This window comes from Ursus arctos, unplaced genomic scaffold, assembly GCF_023065955.2.
Source record: "Ursus arctos isolate Adak ecotype North America unplaced genomic scaffold, UrsArc2.0 scaffold_13, whole genome shotgun sequence".
NCBI lineage: Eukaryota > Metazoa > Chordata > Mammalia > Carnivora > Ursidae > Ursus > Ursus arctos.
The window spans coordinates 34,359,763-34,378,159 of NW_026622797.1; the positions used below are offsets into that span (position 1 = coordinate 34,359,763).

At 37.5% G+C, this 18,397-nt stretch overlaps 1 protein-coding gene across 2 annotated transcripts in view; it reads left to right on the forward strand.

Annotated features, from left to right (window-relative positions):
• Window positions 1-18,397, forward strand: part of PTPRK (protein tyrosine phosphatase receptor type K) — a 540,251-nt gene that overhangs the window by 425,450 nt on the left and 96,404 nt on the right. For both annotated transcript variants that reach the window (XM_026504778.4, XM_026504780.4), the window contains exons 9-12: window positions 224-333; window positions 1,418-1,619; window positions 5,619-5,724; window positions 17,449-17,722. In XM_026504778.4, the coding sequence (XP_026360563.2) occupies window positions 224-333; window positions 1,418-1,619; window positions 5,619-5,724; window positions 17,449-17,722 (692 nt within the window). The remainder of the gene's footprint in view (window positions 1-223; window positions 334-1,417; window positions 1,620-5,618; window positions 5,725-17,448; window positions 17,723-18,397) is intronic.

Here is an 18,397-nt window from a genome sequence, read left to right on the forward strand (position 1 = left end):
TCTTTTGAATAAAAATAACTTTGGAGTTGTACATTTTCTGCATTAGAAGCTTATAGATTACTTTAAATTCCCATTTGTTAAAAATCAGAAAGTTGGTCACATAGCTTACTTTCTTTTTAAGAACACATTTTTAAAATTTTTAATTTGGCTTATATATTATAGTATTTACTTTTTCTGTTTCTGATGCAAGGATCTTTATAACCAAAAATGTATTTATTTGTAGTGCCTGGCCCTGTACCAGTCAATTCTCTTCAAGGAACATCCTTTGAAAATAAGATCTTCTTGAACTGGAAAGAACCTTTGGATCCAAATGGAATCATCACTCAGTATGAGGTATTGGGAGAATAAGGAAGTTAATTGAAATGTGGGTTGAAGGGAGCGTAAAAGGAAAAAGTTAGAGAGAAATAATGAAAAATGAGTAAGTGAGGGTTAGGGGATCAAAATCATTTTTAGGACTCCTCTGTTTTAGTTTACAAATTCCTTGATCCCAGAATTGAGTTTCAAAACAAATATTGGATGGCACTTAGAATTTTCTAATTCTTAAAGTAAATGTATGTTTTTGTTGTTGTTTTAGAAAAGCAGGATGGGCCTTTTCAAACAGACTTACTGATGGTTGTAAAGAATGAATTTTTATAGAATTAAGATACTCATATTTTCTGTTGCAATTAGGGGAGGCCACTGAATGTCAGTTGTGTCAGAATAAAGGATTACTACCAAAACAGCAAAATATATTATAAACTTGACTATTCCAGAGCTTCATCTCAATTTTGATTATAAATCATTATCATATTTTTAAAGAGGAGAAGCTAAAAGAAGAAAAGGTCATTATAATTGCACAAATGTGTAGTTCTGTTCCTGCATAGCCAGTGTTGATTAGAACATAAAATGTTTAAATTTCTAGTGGCTACAGAGTGCATGATGGGAATGGGAATCACTAGAGCAGCCTTATAAACTGTGACTGTATTAGCACACTTGAGTGCTTTTTACATGAAATCTGTTATGTAACTCGGACAGAGTATGGGATGATGTTACTTACAACAAACATTTGTTGAACACTTTCTGTTTTCATATACATTAAAATACATAACCATAAGATTGTGTATGTATGTGTAACCATATTTAAGTAAATTAATTCATCTTTTGATGAAAGAAAATAAATGCATGTTGGTCCAGTCAGATATTTTACCTCTAGGTATATCTATGGCTGGCTGGATGGATGGATGGATAGACAGACAGACGTTAGATATAGAATGACTGCAAAATAACCATATCCAAATGAGAAGGAAAAGAAGTTTAAGAAAAGTGTGATTCACGCTACAGAGATACCCTCGAATATTACCTTATTTAAAAGAGGTTTATTTAGATTATATCATGACTTATATTGCATATGTAATAGCAAATATATTTCTTAAAACAGGTCAGCTACAGCAGCATAAGATCATTTGACCCTGCGGTTCCAGTGGCTGGACCTCCCCAGACTGTATCGAACTTATGGAACAGCACCCACCATGTCTTTATGCATCTGCATCCTGGAACCACCTACCAGTTTTTCATAAGAGCCAGCACAGTCAAAGGCTTTGGGCCAGCCACAGCCATCAATGTGACCACCAATATCTCCGGTACGCAAAGGATTAAAGTGCAAACAAGATTGGTTTGTAATAACATGTCCTAGAGAATCATATATGCACTCAGGGTAGTCATCTCACTTATTAAACCTTTAATATAGCTAGCTATTCCTGATCGAAGGTTCATCAAAGAATGATGTGAATACTACTCCTGGGGCGCCTGGGTGGCTCAGTTGTTGAGCATCTGCCTTCGGCTCAGGGCGTGATCCCAGGGTCCTGGGATCGAGCCCCACATCAGGCTCCTCTTCTGGAAAGCCTGCTTCTTCCTCTCCCACTCCCCCTGCTTGTGTTCCCTCTCTCGCTGGCTGTCTCTCTGTCAAATAAATAAATAAATAAAATCGTTAAAAAAAAAAAAAAAAGAATATACTACTCCTGAAACCAATATTACACTATATGGTCACTAGCTAGAATTTAAATAAAAATTTGAAACAAAGAATTATGTGAATACAGATTATAACTGGTTATATGTCCAAACCCAAAAACATCTCAGTCACTTTTAATTGACAGTGGTCCCTTTTAAAAATGTCATTTTCTCTTAATTAGAAATATTTAAGGGGGCGCCTGGGTAGTGCAGTCGTTAAAGCGTCTGCCTTCGGCTCAGGGCGTGATCCCGGCGTTCTGGGATCGAGTCCCACATCAGGCTCCTCTGCTAGGAGCCTGCTTCTTCCTCTCTCGCTCGCCTGCTGTGTTCCCTCTCTCACTGGCTGTCTCTCTGTCACATAAATAAATAAAATCTTTAAAAAAGAAAAAAAGAAATATTTAAAATTCATTATGAATGCTAACAGACTGATTATACCTTTGAGGAGTTGGTAATTATTATGGTATCACATATCTACTGTAAGTGGATTTTATCAAAAGAATGATAGTAGATCTTTGATCCACTGTTATAGTGCCACAGACCTTGTCTCTCTTTTCCATTTTCCCTGACATTCTGATATCTTTAAGCAAATATGAGTAATTCTTTCTCTTAGAAATCTCATGTAAATTTATCTAAGTTTCAGAATGGTAAAGTACAGGAGAACTTAAGTTGATAAACAAATACAGTTAAATTTCACATTATTTTATGCTCACAATTTCAGTTTGTAATTGACTAGGTTATTTACAGATATAATTTCTCATTTGGTCATCAGTTAAACCTGATTAAATTTGGCCAGTTATTAGCATATATGCCGTAATTCTACTCTAGCTTATGTAATGTTTTATCTTAGTTATTTAAGATTACTAAAGTAAATATATATTATAGATGTAACATTTCTATTTGGAAACGTTTTGAATATAAAACCCTAAAAATGTATATCATGAAAAATATTAGTTATTCCAATATGAGCTATTTGATTTATCTTATTCTAACAAAAAAAGAATTTTAAAATATCATCCATTATGTTAGAAAATAACAATGTATTAAAACTGCCAGTTCACTTCCTAATGGAACAATTCTAAATCACCCATTTAAATATTTATTGAATCACTAGAAAATATGACCTGGTGATATCATTGTACAGTGAAACATGTTTCCTGCCCTCTAGAATGAGCCATAGTGCTGTATTTGAATACGATCCTTCAGTGGAGATAGTTACAGAATGACATGAACTTATAAAACTGAGAACATTGAACAGATGGGCATTATCAAGAACCATATTTTATTATTGTTTAGACATGGCATTTTTTTATTGAATAAAAAATTTATAATTAAAGACCAGAACACCCATCTAACATTTTCTTTGAATTATTTAACTGCAGTTTTACTTGAATCAACCTATATACATGGGTACTTGATTTGGACTTCAAAAACTTGATTGCAATCACTGTATCTTCAGAACATGTAGTAATCAAGCCAAGGCTAATAAAATTTATGGTTAGCGGGGTTCTCAGCCTCACTTGAAATTTTAAGGTAATTTATTGTTATTTATCCTTTGAGTGCAGAAATTATATCCCTCAGCATTTTGAAAACAATTTAAATAAAAGTGAAATCAAGTTATTGGAGGCATGTTGCATGGAGGCTTAGTATGTGTGTATGTTTTAATACATATATTACATATATAATCCACACGTATATAATAGTGTACATATTTAATCTGTTGATTCTACTTCCTAAATAACTCTTCAGATAATTTATCTCTTTCTGATGTCATTGTTTGTTCCTTTCCCTCTGGACCGTATTTTAAACAGATCATTGAAATATCTTTCCAAGCACTGTCTTTGCCTTCAGACTTACCTTGCTTCAATATATTTTTCTATCAATCTTTGTACGACATATATTTCTTTCCTAAATTTTTTCAAAATCTAACATATTGCATTTAGTAGGATAAAGCCCAAACATCCATGCATGATTAGCATTTGTGCCCCTTAATTTTGTAGTTCCTTCCACCCACCACTCCTACCGGTGAACCCAAAGTTCCAGGCCTAGCACTGCTTGTAGCTGTCATAACACAAAGTCTCCTTTCACGTGATGATATCTTCAAACATTCTGTTTCCCATCTCTTGCATTTTATTGGATACTTGTCCTGATGAGTTTTTACTGCCCTTTTAGCATTCAGCTCAAGCATTGTCTAAACCCTAAAGTTGTCTCTGTTTCATTTTTCTATCTCCCAACCTTGGTTTAGACTAGTTGTTCTCCCAAGTGTGGTCCACAGACCCACAGCGTCATCATCACCAGAAAACTTTCTAGAAATGCACATTATGAGGCTCCTCCCTGGACCTATTGAATTAGAAACTCAAGGAGAAAAGAGCAGCAATCTGGGTTTTAAGAAGCCTTCATGGGCTTCTGATCTCACTAGTTTGAGAACCACTCTTTTAGCAAATGAACTGACTCCTCTTTAAGTCACCTAAAATTTGGCTATGATTTGTTGTTGTTGTTGAAGATGCTGACTCGTGGGGCACCTGAGTGGCTCGGTCAGTTGGATGTCTGCCTTTGGCTTGGGTTGTGATCTCAGTCCTGGGTTTGGGCTCCCTGCTCAGCGTGGAGTCTCCTTCTCCTTCTCCCTCTCCCTCTGCTCCTCCCCCCACTCATGCTCTCTCAAATAAATAAATAAATAAATAAATAAATCTTTAAAAAGAAAAAATTCTCACTCTTGATAAAATGTGAATCTCTACTTTTAATTCTATAAATGTCAGAGACCATGCTTTGTCTTTATACTCATAGCACTTACAAAATTTGATACGTTGTATATATTCAAGAAATATTCAATGAATGAATGAAATACTTTGAAATTCATATTAGATGCCATTTGTCCTCAGTTTCTCTGATAATGCACACGTTTCACTGGTCATGTCCTCCCTAAAATATCTTTCTACATAAAAATATCCAAGAGCCATTTGAGGTTATTTTTTCACCGAGTTCAAAATTAGGGAGCCCTCTCCCCCACCCCAACCATTATCAAATATTTTGAAAACTTACGAGTTTCTACTTTTCAAGAATCTGACAACTAATGCACTAGTTCATGCTCAACAACAACTGCAGTTCCCATTCCCATTCGCCACACTTCCTCAGTATGTTTCTATCGTGGCTACAATCCAGATACTAACACCAGAAACTAACACGTTCCACAACCTTTATATCGTACACAGCACCACCTCACCAGGCAGCCTCTGGGTCACTTCCTGCCCTCTCTGCCTCCACATCTCCTTGTGCACATCCATAACCAGGACTCCCCTGAGTCAGCACTGTTCACCTCCCATCCCATCAATGCTGGTTTCAAGGTCTCAGGAAACCAAAAGCCAAAGCACCTTCACAAAATGTTTGGTATGTGTGTCCAAGTCGCCAGATGATAATTTAAATTTCAACAACAAATCGTGGCTTCATATCTTCTGCTGGCTTAAGTTCCCAGGGTTAACATTCAGTAATATATGTTATTCTACAAACGGAGGTACATTTTAGAAAATTGAATCTGAAACTGGTTTTCCCCCATTCCGGATCATTTATTCATCCTGAACTGCGATATAATTCTGCTAGTTGACAGAAACCTTTTTCTTTTTTCATTAATCACTTACCAGCTCCAACTTTACCTGACTACGAAGGAGTCGATGCCTCTCTCAATGAAACGGCCACCACAATAACTGTACTGTTGAGACCAGCACAGGCCAAAGGGGCACCAATCAGGTAAGAGGGGGGAAATAATAGTAATAGGGAAAAATAGCAGTAGGAGAGGTGTCTTCTCATAGTTGCTTAACAGTCAATATAATGGTTAATTTCTAAGACATGTTCATCTGACGATGACTGTCAGAAAGGTTTTATTTTTGTTTTGTTTTTGTTTTGTTTGTTTTTCATTTGGACAAAGCCTGCAGATAGACTTTTAAGAGTAAGATTTGAAGGGGGTTTTTGAGATATTCATGAACCGAACCATTCTCTGTACTCTTTGATTTAAGAGCCTTGCTCTTTGATTTTTATTTTCCTCTAGTTCCATTTCATTCCACTTCCTCTGTCGATATCTATGGGATATGAGCTTTGAGGGTATTTATCAGAAATAGAAGGGGGAAAATAACTCCTATCCAATGCATTAAATCTGTTATGAATAATTTCATATGAGTGCTTGAAAAATAGGAAGCTTTGAGGAAATAAAAGGAGATTAGTTATAATGAATGCAGCTTATGTGACCTTTTAATTCCTAAATTGTTGCTTCTCAGGAATTCCATAGTAAATATTAAAATTCAATTTGCCATTTCCTTTTTCTATCCGATATTAAAATCTCCCATATTACCCTCATCTTGCAGATTATGAGCCATGTTGTTTTCAAGAATTGATTTGAATTATTCCAATGATTTTAATTCTTCATTTTTGTAATTAGATAAATGTCCAAAACGTAAGCAAGTTTCCACGTGAAGCTTGTAGATTTTATTTTTATACTTCCCTTGAGAAGTAAATCAAGGCACAGAAATCAGTGCAGATATTTCAGAATTGATTCAACTCAAGTTGTTTACGCATTCATTAAGAAAATAAAATTAATCTTTGTTCTGTGTAAGAAATAAATACATTTTACCTTCTGAGCATATATGAACCATTCAAACAGGCCTATATCATAGGAAAGGGAGGCTTTTTTAAATTTAAAAAAAAATTAATAATAGGGGCGCCTGGGTAGCGCAGTCGTTAAAGCGTCTGCCTTCGGCTCAGGGCGTGATCCTGGCGTTCCCGGATCGAGTCCCACATCAGGCTCCTCCGCTATGAGCCTGCTTCTTCCTCTCCCACTCCCCCTGCTGTGTTCCCTCTCTCGCTGGCTGTCTCTCTGTCACATAAATAAATAAAAAATCTTTAAAAAAAAATTAATAATAAAAAAATTAATAAAAGAACCTGAGTCCGTAAAGAAAACTCCTTTCTATTCTGTCTCACTAAAAATCTTGGGAAAGCCATGCTGGAGAACAAGAGAGATCACTGAATACACTTGTAAAATAAACACTTAGGAAGCACGGGCTCCTTGAAAATGGGAAGTACGTATATAGTGCTATTCATGCATCAGTGATCTGTGAGTGAGTCTGATTGCTGATCCAGAGGAGAAAGAGAAAATGCCTGCGTTCAACATCTTCCTCTATTGACAAGTAATCAGGGTCATTCACATGTTCCTACCTGTGATGAAATTTACTTTCTAGGTGTTCACTTCTGCTACTCCTGTTTAAATGAGCTACCAGGTACCTGCATTTATCTTGTAAGAGTTAGATATTTGAGTGAATTCAGCTTTACTTAATGTAAGTTGCACACACAGTGTATAGTTATTATTGACCCTCGTGCTACGTGATGTAACTTCCACTAGCTCTTCAGTCATTTAATCATTTTATGACACAGATGTTAACTGACTGTGTATTATGTGCCTGGCACTGTGCTAAACTCTGTTTGTAGATCAAAGACAAAATGATCACAGCAGAGCACATAGCCTGTGCCCAGACAATCAAGGAGTCTATACCTTGTAAATTCTTTGCTTACAATTGGTGTTGAGGAGCTTTGTTGAATTAGTGAGTATGTTATCAATAACATGTTTTGAAATCAAAAGCCTTTCTTTTGCTTCATTTACATTTACTTATTACAAAATTTCTAATTTCCAAAAATTCATATAGTCTGAACTAGTGGTTATATAAAAATCATCCTTAATAATCCTATAACCTCTTTCTCTGACACAAAAATGTACTTCTTTGTATTTGTTGGGAAAACATTTCACCTACTCTGGAATTGATTCCAGTGGCTGAGAACTCCAAATTTTACATCATAGGAGATTAGTGCTCGAAAATTAATTTACAACCAGGAATACTATAAGAAGAAATAATTAAATGATATGTAAACAACTAACTATTTTTAAAGACTTTTAGTAAGAGGGGAAAAAAATCTGCTTTTCAACTAATATTCTAATCCCATCTTGTCCATCTTTATTTTTTATTTTTTACAATGACTTGCCCAGCTATCTGGGAATAGCCATAGGTAGGGACCAGGTGGCTGGACCAGACTGGTCTTGTTGGGCAGTTTGGACTCAGATGAGCCCTGCTTCTGCTTCCTTTGCTTTTTGAATCTTCCAGGAGGTAGTCGTGTCTTCTTTCCTCTGACCACATTCCTACCTTTGATATTGCTGCCAGGAACTGAAACCTTTATCTTAAGGCTAATCTTGTCCAGTGTCTAATTTCTTTGAAGATGAGGACCCAGATTGATGTACTCAGTTTTCATAGCACTGTATTTATGTCTGATACTTCAAATCTTTGATTGGGTGCCCATGATTTCTTCAAATTCTTGAAGCTGTTTTCCCTTTCAGACAGATTCATATTTATGTCGGCCTATTAGAACCTCTTATCTGCTAATGCTTGTTGCCATTCCACTCTGTATGTGGCCCATCTTCTTCCCTCCCAATAAAAGCCAGACCTATTTACCACCTAGCTAAACCTCCTGAGATCCATGTTAATAGCCTCTGCCAGACTGCACTTTACCATCCATTTGTCCCAAGTCCAGTGGAAATACCTAAGTCGTTCTGCTCTGGTCTTCCTAATGTCAAACAAACTCCAATTCCTGAAGCCTCCATCATAGCACCTTGTTATAAAGAGTCTGTACATTGAGTTCAGTTTAGTGTTATCAAGAAAGCCAAAGTTATCAATGGTTTCTGTAAATTTATTGATTCCAATGACATTCAATATGCACCAAGGGCTGAACTGGATACTTGAGTAGAAATCTACATAAGGCGATTTAATACATGCCCTCGACTGGGATGGCAGACTCATAAATCAATGGATGATAATGCAGTATGAGAAGTGAAATGACAGCAGTTAGAACATGTGGTACTAGAGCTGAGTTTTGAAGGAGATATGAGAATGAGCTCAGCCAAGGGTTGCTTTGAAAAGAGGGGAGAGGTTGCTGAGAAGAGAAGACACAATGGTCCTCCCCAATAATTGCAAAGTGAATGATTGGATATGTGGTGCATGGCCATGCACCACATATGATTGGCCGTGTGGTGCATTCCAGAATTGCAAGTAGTTCAGATCATTGAGAGGAAAGGGTATTGTGGGAGAAAAGAGGTTGAAGAAATAAGCAGGGGCCGGAGGGAGAGGCTGTTCAGTGCGAGTCCAAACACTGAAGGTGGCCATAGATTGACTGTAAGCGGAAACTATGCTGAGCAATTTTATGTTCTTGGAAAGATCACTCTGATAGAAACATAGAGAATGCACTGGAAGTAAGCCAGACTGAAAGCAGAATGGTCCCAACGAGAAGTGCTAGTGGGCCACGTTAAGGCAGAAGCAGTCGGAATGCACGTGAGGCTGTGACTCTTCCACAAGGTTTTACACAGGTAGGAAGGATAAAGCTCGATGAGAAGCTGAAGGAAACGGAGACTTTAGGTGAGAGATAATAGTTTTTATTCTACAAGTGGTAGCAAAGCAAAGTCATCTAAGAATTCAAGGTATTTTTTTGAGGTTATTAAGTAATAACACATATTTTTATTTGTTGTATTGGATTGCTGTCCCAAATCAAAAAGAAGGCATGCTCTCTCTTTGGAATGAGTTCTGTTGTATATTAGAAATTATAATATATGTTATATATTTTTATATTTTGTTCTAATGTATCATGATGTACACAGAGCAAATAATGTACCCCACTAAAAAATCCTGTTCTGAATAACTCAGCACTCGGTTTCACTGACCACTTTGTTCTTCTGTTCTCCTTTAAGACTGGACTTAAAGTGTCTACATGCTAATGTAAACATGTGCAGTGCAATTCTGACAAGTGTGGCTTTTTTGGCAAAATTGATTTTTGAATATATAATTATTCTAAAGGCTGAAAGTTGTTGTCTGGCTTACCTAGATCTTTGACTGTCCTTACCAACTTTTTAAGATCTCTCTCTAAAACTGGCATCACTTGACAATCATTAGTATGATTCAGAATGAATATTACCCACATCCGGAACCAATTACCGAGGATGCATAATTTATTTTACCTTTTTTAAAAAACATTTTTCATTTTTCATAGATGGATTCAAATTCTAGCCTGAGTAGATATAATTATCAATTATAGTGCGTAGAATGTCCCACTTATTAAAAGATTGACCCAATGTGTTTTCAGATAGTGAACATAGCAGCAGCATATTGCAAAAACGCAGGGAAGAGTCCTTCAATGGTGAACTCAGCTTATTATAAGATATAACAAATGAATGTGTATTTAACTGCAGCATTTACCAAAAATAAGCTGTGTCTATTTTAAGCTGCCAGGAAGCTACCTATTCTAGGGTAACTAAATGTTTATTTTGTAGGTAAAACCTAATTTTACTTTTTAAAACATTAACTACCATGTATTCTTAGGTAATTAGGAGATAGTCATGAAATGCAGTCAAAACCACCATTTCCTTGCAGCAACTCTGAAAAATACTATGGAGTTTCCTCAAAAAGTTAAAAATAGAACTACCCCACGATGCAGGAATTGCACTACTAGGTATTTACCCAAAGAATACAGATACACACACACACACACACACACACACACACACACACACGGACTATTACTCAGCCATAAAAACAAATGAAATCTTGCCACTTGAAACAGCGTGGATGGAGTTAGAGAACATTACACTAAGCGAAATAAGTTAGTCAGATGGGGCGCTGGGGTGGCTCAGTCGGTTATGCGTCTGCCTTCGGCTCAGGTCATGATCTCAGGAGCCCAGGATCAAGCCAGTGTTCTACTCCCTGCTCAGCAGGAGCCTGCTTCTCCCTCTGCCCCTCCCCCCACTCGTGTTCTCTCTCTCTCTCTCTCTCTCTCTTTCTCAAATAAATAAAAATATTTTAAAAAAATTAAGTCAGTCAGAGAAAGACAAATACCATATGATTTCACTCATATGTGGAATTTGAGAAACAAAAGAAACGAGCAAAGGGAATACAAAGAGAGAGAGGCAAACCAAGAAACAGACTCTTAACTATAGAGAACAAACTGATGGTCTCCAGAAAGGGGAGGGGATGGGTGAAATAGGTGATGGGGCTTAAGGAGGGCTCTTGTGATGAGCACTGGGGATTGTATGGAAGTGTCGAAGCACTAAATTGTCTACCTGAAACTAATATTACACTGTATGTCATCTAACTTTAATTTAAGTAAAAACTTTAAAAACGCCATTTCTTCCACAGTTGTTTAAGTAAAGAAATTGTCTGATGCTCAGTGATAGTTTAAACAGAAACACAGATTAACATTTATATGTGTATCTGTATTAGTTGGAGTTCAAACACTGTATGTTAGAGTTACTCCCTACGTCAGTTGTTCACTTATACACAACGTGTAACATCAGGACTTGCACCCTCGTCCATTTGCAGAATATCCTATTTCATCTCAGCAGTTTAAAGAGATCAGATAGTTGCACCTGATATGTCTAACTGCTGCCATGACATAGAACTTTTTTGAACTCCAGATAAAAATGCTTTGAAATTTAAACAAAGATGGAAATCATCTTTTTGCCCTATTTTGCCATCTTTTTATCTTTATCTACAAGCTATCTGATCCCAGTAAAATCTTTTCATTTGTTCTACAGAACCATAGTAGGTAGATGTTTTTTTTCTAACAGAAAATGAGAGGAGTCTTAACGTTCTATTAAATTTTTTCTCCAGCCCTTTATTTTTTAAATTTTATTTAAAATCAGTTAATTAACATATAGTGTATTATTAGTTTCAGAGGTAGAGTTTAGTGATTCATCAGTTGCATAGAACACCCAGTGCTCATTACATCACGTGCTCTCCTTAATGTCCATCACTCTGTTACCCCATCCTTCCAGCCCCTCCCCTCCAGCAACCCTCAGTTTGTTTCCTATGGTTAAGAGTCTCTTACAGTTTGTCTCCCTCTCTGATTTCGTCGTCTTTTATTTTTCCCAACGTTCCCCTTTGTTCATCTGTGTTGTTTCTTAAATTCTACATATGAGTGAAATCATATGATAATTATCTTTCTCTGATTGACTTATTTCACTTAGCATAATACCCTCCAGTTCCATCTATGTCATTGCACATGGTAAGATTTCAATTTTTTGATGACCGAGTAATATTCCATTATACATGCACGCACACGCACGCACACACACACACACACACCACATCTCCTCGATCCATTCATCTGTCAGTGGACATTGGGCTCTTTCCATAGTTTGGCTATTATGGACATTGCTGCTATAAACATTGGAGTGCACATGCCCCTTCGAATTACTGTGTGTGTATCATTTGTATAAATACCTAGTAGTGCAGTTATCTCCAGCCCTTTAGATGACTACAGCCCCAGCTAATAACTTGATTGTGACCTTATGAGAAATCCTGGGCCAGAACCATCAGGCTAAGCCACTCCCAAAGTTCTAACCCACAAAAACTGTGCTGTATTAAATGTTTCTTGTTTTGAGCCACAGTTCTAGGGTAATTTATTTTGCAGGAGGAGATAACTGATAGAAGCGCCCACATAGCTGAAAATTTCCCTTCAGGTTTCTCCTTAAAGGGCACTTTATCACACGGGCCTATCTTGACCACTGCATGTAAAATAGACGTGTTCAATCCTATTACTCCTTATTTCCTTTATCCTTCTTTAGTTTTCTTTAGAGCACTTACCTCGTCTTGACATATTGTGTGTATTTTTTTCATTCGTTTCTTTGTATTTCCCACTAGAATGTAAACTTCATGAGAGCAGAGACTTTCACTACTGTGTTCATTACCCTAACCTCAGCACTTAAAATAGTACATGGCATATAATAGGCACTCAATAGATACTTGATGAGTGAATGAATGGGCTAAATTGAAAAAGCATCCCACTTGACTCTCAACTTCTTTTTTTTTTTAAGATTTTATTTATTTATTTGACAGAGATAGAGACAGCCAGCGAGAGAGGGAACACAAGCAGGGTCAGTGGGAGAGGAAGAAGCAGGTTCCCAGCAGAGAAGCCTGATGTGGGGCTTGATCCCAGAACGCTGGGATCACGCCCTGAGCCGAAGGCAGACGCTTAACGACTGCACCACCCAGGCGCCCCAACTCTCAACTTCTATCCCCACTTCATCCCTCCGTTGCCTACCTCCACCTTTAGAATGACCTCCACTGGCTTTAGAAGACAGAGTAACACTAAGTGAACCAGTCAGAAAAGGTTTTATAGCAGAAGTAGAAAAGCTAGAAACTCTTGGACAGGATGTTGGTATGTTTAGTAACAATGGTCATTCAAGTTTGAAGTGGAGAATATGCATCAGGAGGTAGTGAGAGCACGAGTGGAGGGATAAGCTAAGAGATGTGATAAGATATTAACCCTAGTGTAAAAAGTATAGATTTTGACAATGGGAGGGCTCCACGTAGTTTCGACAAAGTGAAAAGTTAGAGAAGAGTAGTTAATACTCAAAGCGGTGGTTTAAGAAAGTATCACCAGCTTGAAAAATGGTTCTCTTTGCATTCTCCGTGAACAGTTCATGGCCTTTAGACTGAATGGATAGAGTGATGGGTGAATGGGTAAATGGATGGATAGAAGTTTGGATGGATGGGTGGGTGCCTGGAGTACATGAAGGAAAAAAATGGGGGCAAGCAAACTAAACCAGAAATATGAACGTAAAGTTGTAAATACCCCCCTAATGATGGAAGTAGTGGGGATGAAAAGAACTGGTCTATAACAAGGGAGGTAGAACATGGTTAAAAATAGAACTTATTAAAGTTAATGCCAAGATTTTGAGCTTTGTTGATTCAGAAACCGATCCTTCCTCTTAAAGAAATAAGAGGGACATGGCTTGTGTGTTTAAGGAGTAAAGAGAAGAAGCACAGGGAATATCATGGTCACCAGAATTATTTTTAAACCTTTATTCTGTGGATCCTGAAAATGTTTGCATTAGGGCCATATGAGCAACGGTGGCTGTGAGATCTTGGGAAGTCTGTTCATAAGAAAAATAACCAAACACTGGAGCTAGGAAATTTCTCCCGAAGCTTTAAGGAGATATTTTAGATACAAAGTGAGAGTGTACAATTGTATAATTCATTATTTGCTATCACTAAGAAGTTGCACAACCTAAAACTAAGACTAGATTCTCACAGATTTTACTTACTAATGGGTTAAAAAACAAACAAAAAAAAACCATAGTAGGCTATTGTAGGTAATTTTGGTTTCAAGCTTCAACAATTTTAAGCATGAAACCAAGCAGGCTGTCTACCATATATCTCATATAATCACTTCTTGAGCTAATGGCAAAATCCCCTTTTGTATTTTTTTACAGTCTTGTAACTGAAGGAAAGTTGTAGGATGAGAAGTCATCCTTTGGCCTCCCAAATAACTAAAAATGACTATATACCAATGTCTAATCAAATGAAAGTATAGTAAAGTGAAATCATTTTTAGTTTTTTAACATAAGGAAATCATATTTTCATCATCGAGTGAAGATTCATGATGCCAGTATATTGATCTTTTTAAATTTTTTTTTATTATATTAGTCACCATACAGTACATCCCTGGTTTTTGATGTAAAGTTCGATGATTCGTTATTTGCATATAACACCCAGTGCACCATGCAATACGTGCCCTCCTTACTACCCATCCCCAGTCTATCCCATTCCCCCACCCCCTCCCCTCTGATTTTAGCTTAATTATAGAAATGTTTTAAAACTTTAATTAAAGGGAATGGGGAAATATGAAATATGGGCAGAGTGAATACAGCTATTTAGGTGGCCTTGGGATATTTTAAAGTGCTAGAGTGCTAAGCTCAAACAATATTTAGATCCAGCTAGAGTTAAGTACCCTTCGGTAATTAGACAACCACAGGATGGAAAAGCACGGGCCCATTTCATGTAATCAGTCAAATCACTTCTAATTTGATTTCTCATTCCTTATTTTCTGTCCTTTAGTTAATTCGTATTGATAAATAAGAAAGTAGCAGGGAAAAAAACAGGCTTTAAAAAAGTAGAAGTGTGTGGTTGGACAACAGCCAGCTCACACAGATTGATCAATGAAGAGAAAATAATTTCTTTAAAAAAGTGAATTTTATAATTTTTAGTTTAGAGTTTCATCTCAAATTCAGTGAGATCTTTTCCCAAGACCAGATTGCACCTTTTCTTCTTTTAATCCTTTCCAGCATCGTCCGTTTGCTTTGCTCCTAATAGACGTGGAGAGACAAGCTGTCTTGGACAAAGTTCCTTAATTTGGAATGTACAACCTATGTCAATGTAACAGAATTAGTTAAGACTATTTACTAGGTTTTCTGGATTTTTCTAGAGATATGGGATAATGGATGAAGGATTTATTTTTAAGGATTACGTTAAATGATTAACAAGTATGAGTAATTATCATTATTGCCCAGTAGGGCAAGAATACGATGTTAGACTTGTTTGGGGAGTGTGCATGTGTACCCTTGTCTGCCTAAGAGTATGTGTGCACAGGATATGCAGCTGTGAGATACAAATATGGATTCTAAGTTGAACATAAACAGAAAAAAAGATTAGATTTGCTTAACACAGCATATGTCAGCTATGATTCCTCTTTCTCTGCAAGGGCTATGCTTATGTATTTCCTGTATTTTATTTTATTTTACTTTTTTAAAGATTTATGTATTTATTTTTAGAGAGATAGAGAAAGAGGAAGAGAGTCAGCATGAGCAGAGGGAGAGGAAGAGGGAGAGAATCTTTCAAGCAGACTCCCCGCCCAGCATGGAGCCTGATGTGGGGCTCAATCCCACAATCCAAGAGTTGGAAGCCCGACCAACTGAGCCACCTGGGCACCCCTATTTCATTTAAAATTGACAAGCACCTGCTCCATGGACCCCTCAGAGAGTGTGTATCTTGTCAATAGCATTCCTGGGAGCTTAGAGACCCAACTTGGCAGAAGTATAGAGAATGATGGACTAGACATGATTTCAGATAACACAGGCTTCTGCCTGAGTTGCTTGCCCAAATCTAGATTTCTGACATTAATACAATTTCTGTCCTATTTCTAAAGGAAAGGAGATAGATAGCAAAGTACCAAGTTCTTAGCAATATTTCAATGGAAAATGGGAACTTGAGATAGTAGGAAGTAAAGAAAACCTTTATAAAGCTTCTTTCTTTTAATCTATGAAGGTCTTCTGTGTAGATATAAAAGAGTTTATATTAAGTTAGAATTTTAGACCAGATTCTACACCGATATAAAATTTTATTTTTAATTATCATAAATGTAAATTCAGTTTTTCTCTCTCTGTCTCTCTTTTGGTATGTCCGTCTGTCTCTCTCCTCTCTGTGTCTCTCTCCCTCCTCTTTCTCTTTATAGAAGTTCATTAAAGAAAAGATTCTATTCCTGCTGGAGAGTCATTCAGTGACTGTTGTCCTTATATAGAACGAGCATATTTGCCTAGAGACAGCCCTACATACAGCTTATTTCTATTCAATTTATATAAGCGACCACAATGCATTTTTTCTTGATTTTCAGGGATTTTAAATTCACTAAAAACATATAAAATATATTAGTAATGTCAACTTTCTCAGGTGTACATTACCTAAGAAAAATTTGCCTGAAGAATATACTACAAAGAAAGAATATTGATTTCAAAACAAAACAACAACAAAAAAAACAACGATGAGTGGTTAGGCAGACCTTTATTTTAAAGTTGCATTATGTTTCCTTTCCCTTCCTCTGTAAAATAACAGGTATTGTAGAGAAGTTTTAAGACCTTTAAGAAAGGTATTAGAAGGTTTAGGTTTGAGCTTTAATAGGGCAAATGCCATCTGTTTCTACAATTTGTAACATTTTATTATTAACAACGCTAGAAGAAGGAAGCAGTCTATTTCAGTGGCGAGGACAGATTTCTGTCCATCTGTGCCCGCGTTGCCGCATGCCACTTGCGCTTTCGATCTGCGTAGCTCTGAGCCAATGTTGATGCCAGGGCGAGGTCAAGAGGTGGAGAAGCCTATCAGCACAGTCTGTCTCTAATGGGATGACAGCCCCACACTGGTGTTTCGAGCCCCACCCTGAGGCACTCATTCTGCTGGGCCTCAGAGCGGGGCCTGCCGTACTATCATCTCAAAGGAAAATGTTAACTTTAAACATTTAAAAATATCAGACAAAGAACTTAATCTTTTACGTGTCTCTCGTTAATGTCAGATCTCTTATTAAGGCGGGCTCGTTTCTCAACATTAAAAAATGCATAGAGTTCTGTGGTGATTTTTCTTACTTTTTTCCAGTTTCTTAGTACCTGCATTGAGTTGGGGGGGAATGGGAATGGGAATCCACGTGAAATTCTATTTTGTTGCAAGATAGCTGGGAAAAAAGCATGCAGTGGGTTAAGACTGACTTTCGAGACTTTGAAATGTTGCATGTTAATATTAAATACCTCTTCTTCTTCTTCTTTTTTTTTTTTTTTTTTGAGAATCTTCGTATGTAGGATCTCTAAATGTGTGCTTTTTTTTTTTTTTTTCTTTTTCCAAAAAGTGCCTATCAGATTGTCGTGGAGGAGTTGCACCCACACCGAACCAAGAGAGAAGCTGGAGCAATGGAATGCTACCAGGTCCCTGTTACATACCAAAATGCCCTGAGCGGGGGTGCGCCATACTACTTTGCTGCAGAACTGCCCCCAGGGAATCTTCCGGAACCTGCCCCATTCACAGTGGGTGACAATAGGACCTATCAGGGCTTTTGGAACCCTCCTTTGGCTCCACGCAAAGGATACAACATCTATTTCCAGGCAATGAGCAGTGTGGAGAAGGTGAGCTTCCTCCAAAATTTGCTTTTTCCCTGCTCTGAGGAAAAGCTGCAGTTGAATTTTATAAATACTCAGTAGCATTTGTCAGGGGAAAAAAAAAAAGAAAGAAGAGGGAAAAAACACACCCGTGTGTAGGGGGTGTTGTTTCTGTTCCCAACAGTGTGCACAGTTTTGGGCGGACTGTCGGGCTGAGGCTCCGCGCCCGTTCCATTGCACGGGATTCCTGTTTCCAAATAACTGCTTCTCCTCGAGCCTTCTTCAGGGAAGCCCCCAAGAACAATTGTGAGCAAAGTGATTTGAAAAGGTGGGTGTGCTGCTGCTAGGACTCTAGCCCCAGTAAATACCGGGCATTGTTCTGTCTTCTTCGCTCAGTGGTGGCATGCTTCAGAAGATTAAATTTACTGCAGGATAAACAGAATGCGTGTTCCCCAGCAGGCTAATAAACCCTTATAAACTTTGCAGAGGGTACAAGCCAAATAGTAAATAACAAGTAACAATCCTCTGATTACAAAGTAATCGGGTGCCTGTGGTATATCTGACAGAACCTGAGCAGAAGGCTGCCTGGAGATGGCGGGATGCTGAGCCATTAGAGAAGTCTGTTTTCCATTTCCCCACTTGCCCCTCCTTTTCCCATTTTTGACACAGTTGTTTTTGAGCACTGCTGCTGATCCCAAATGA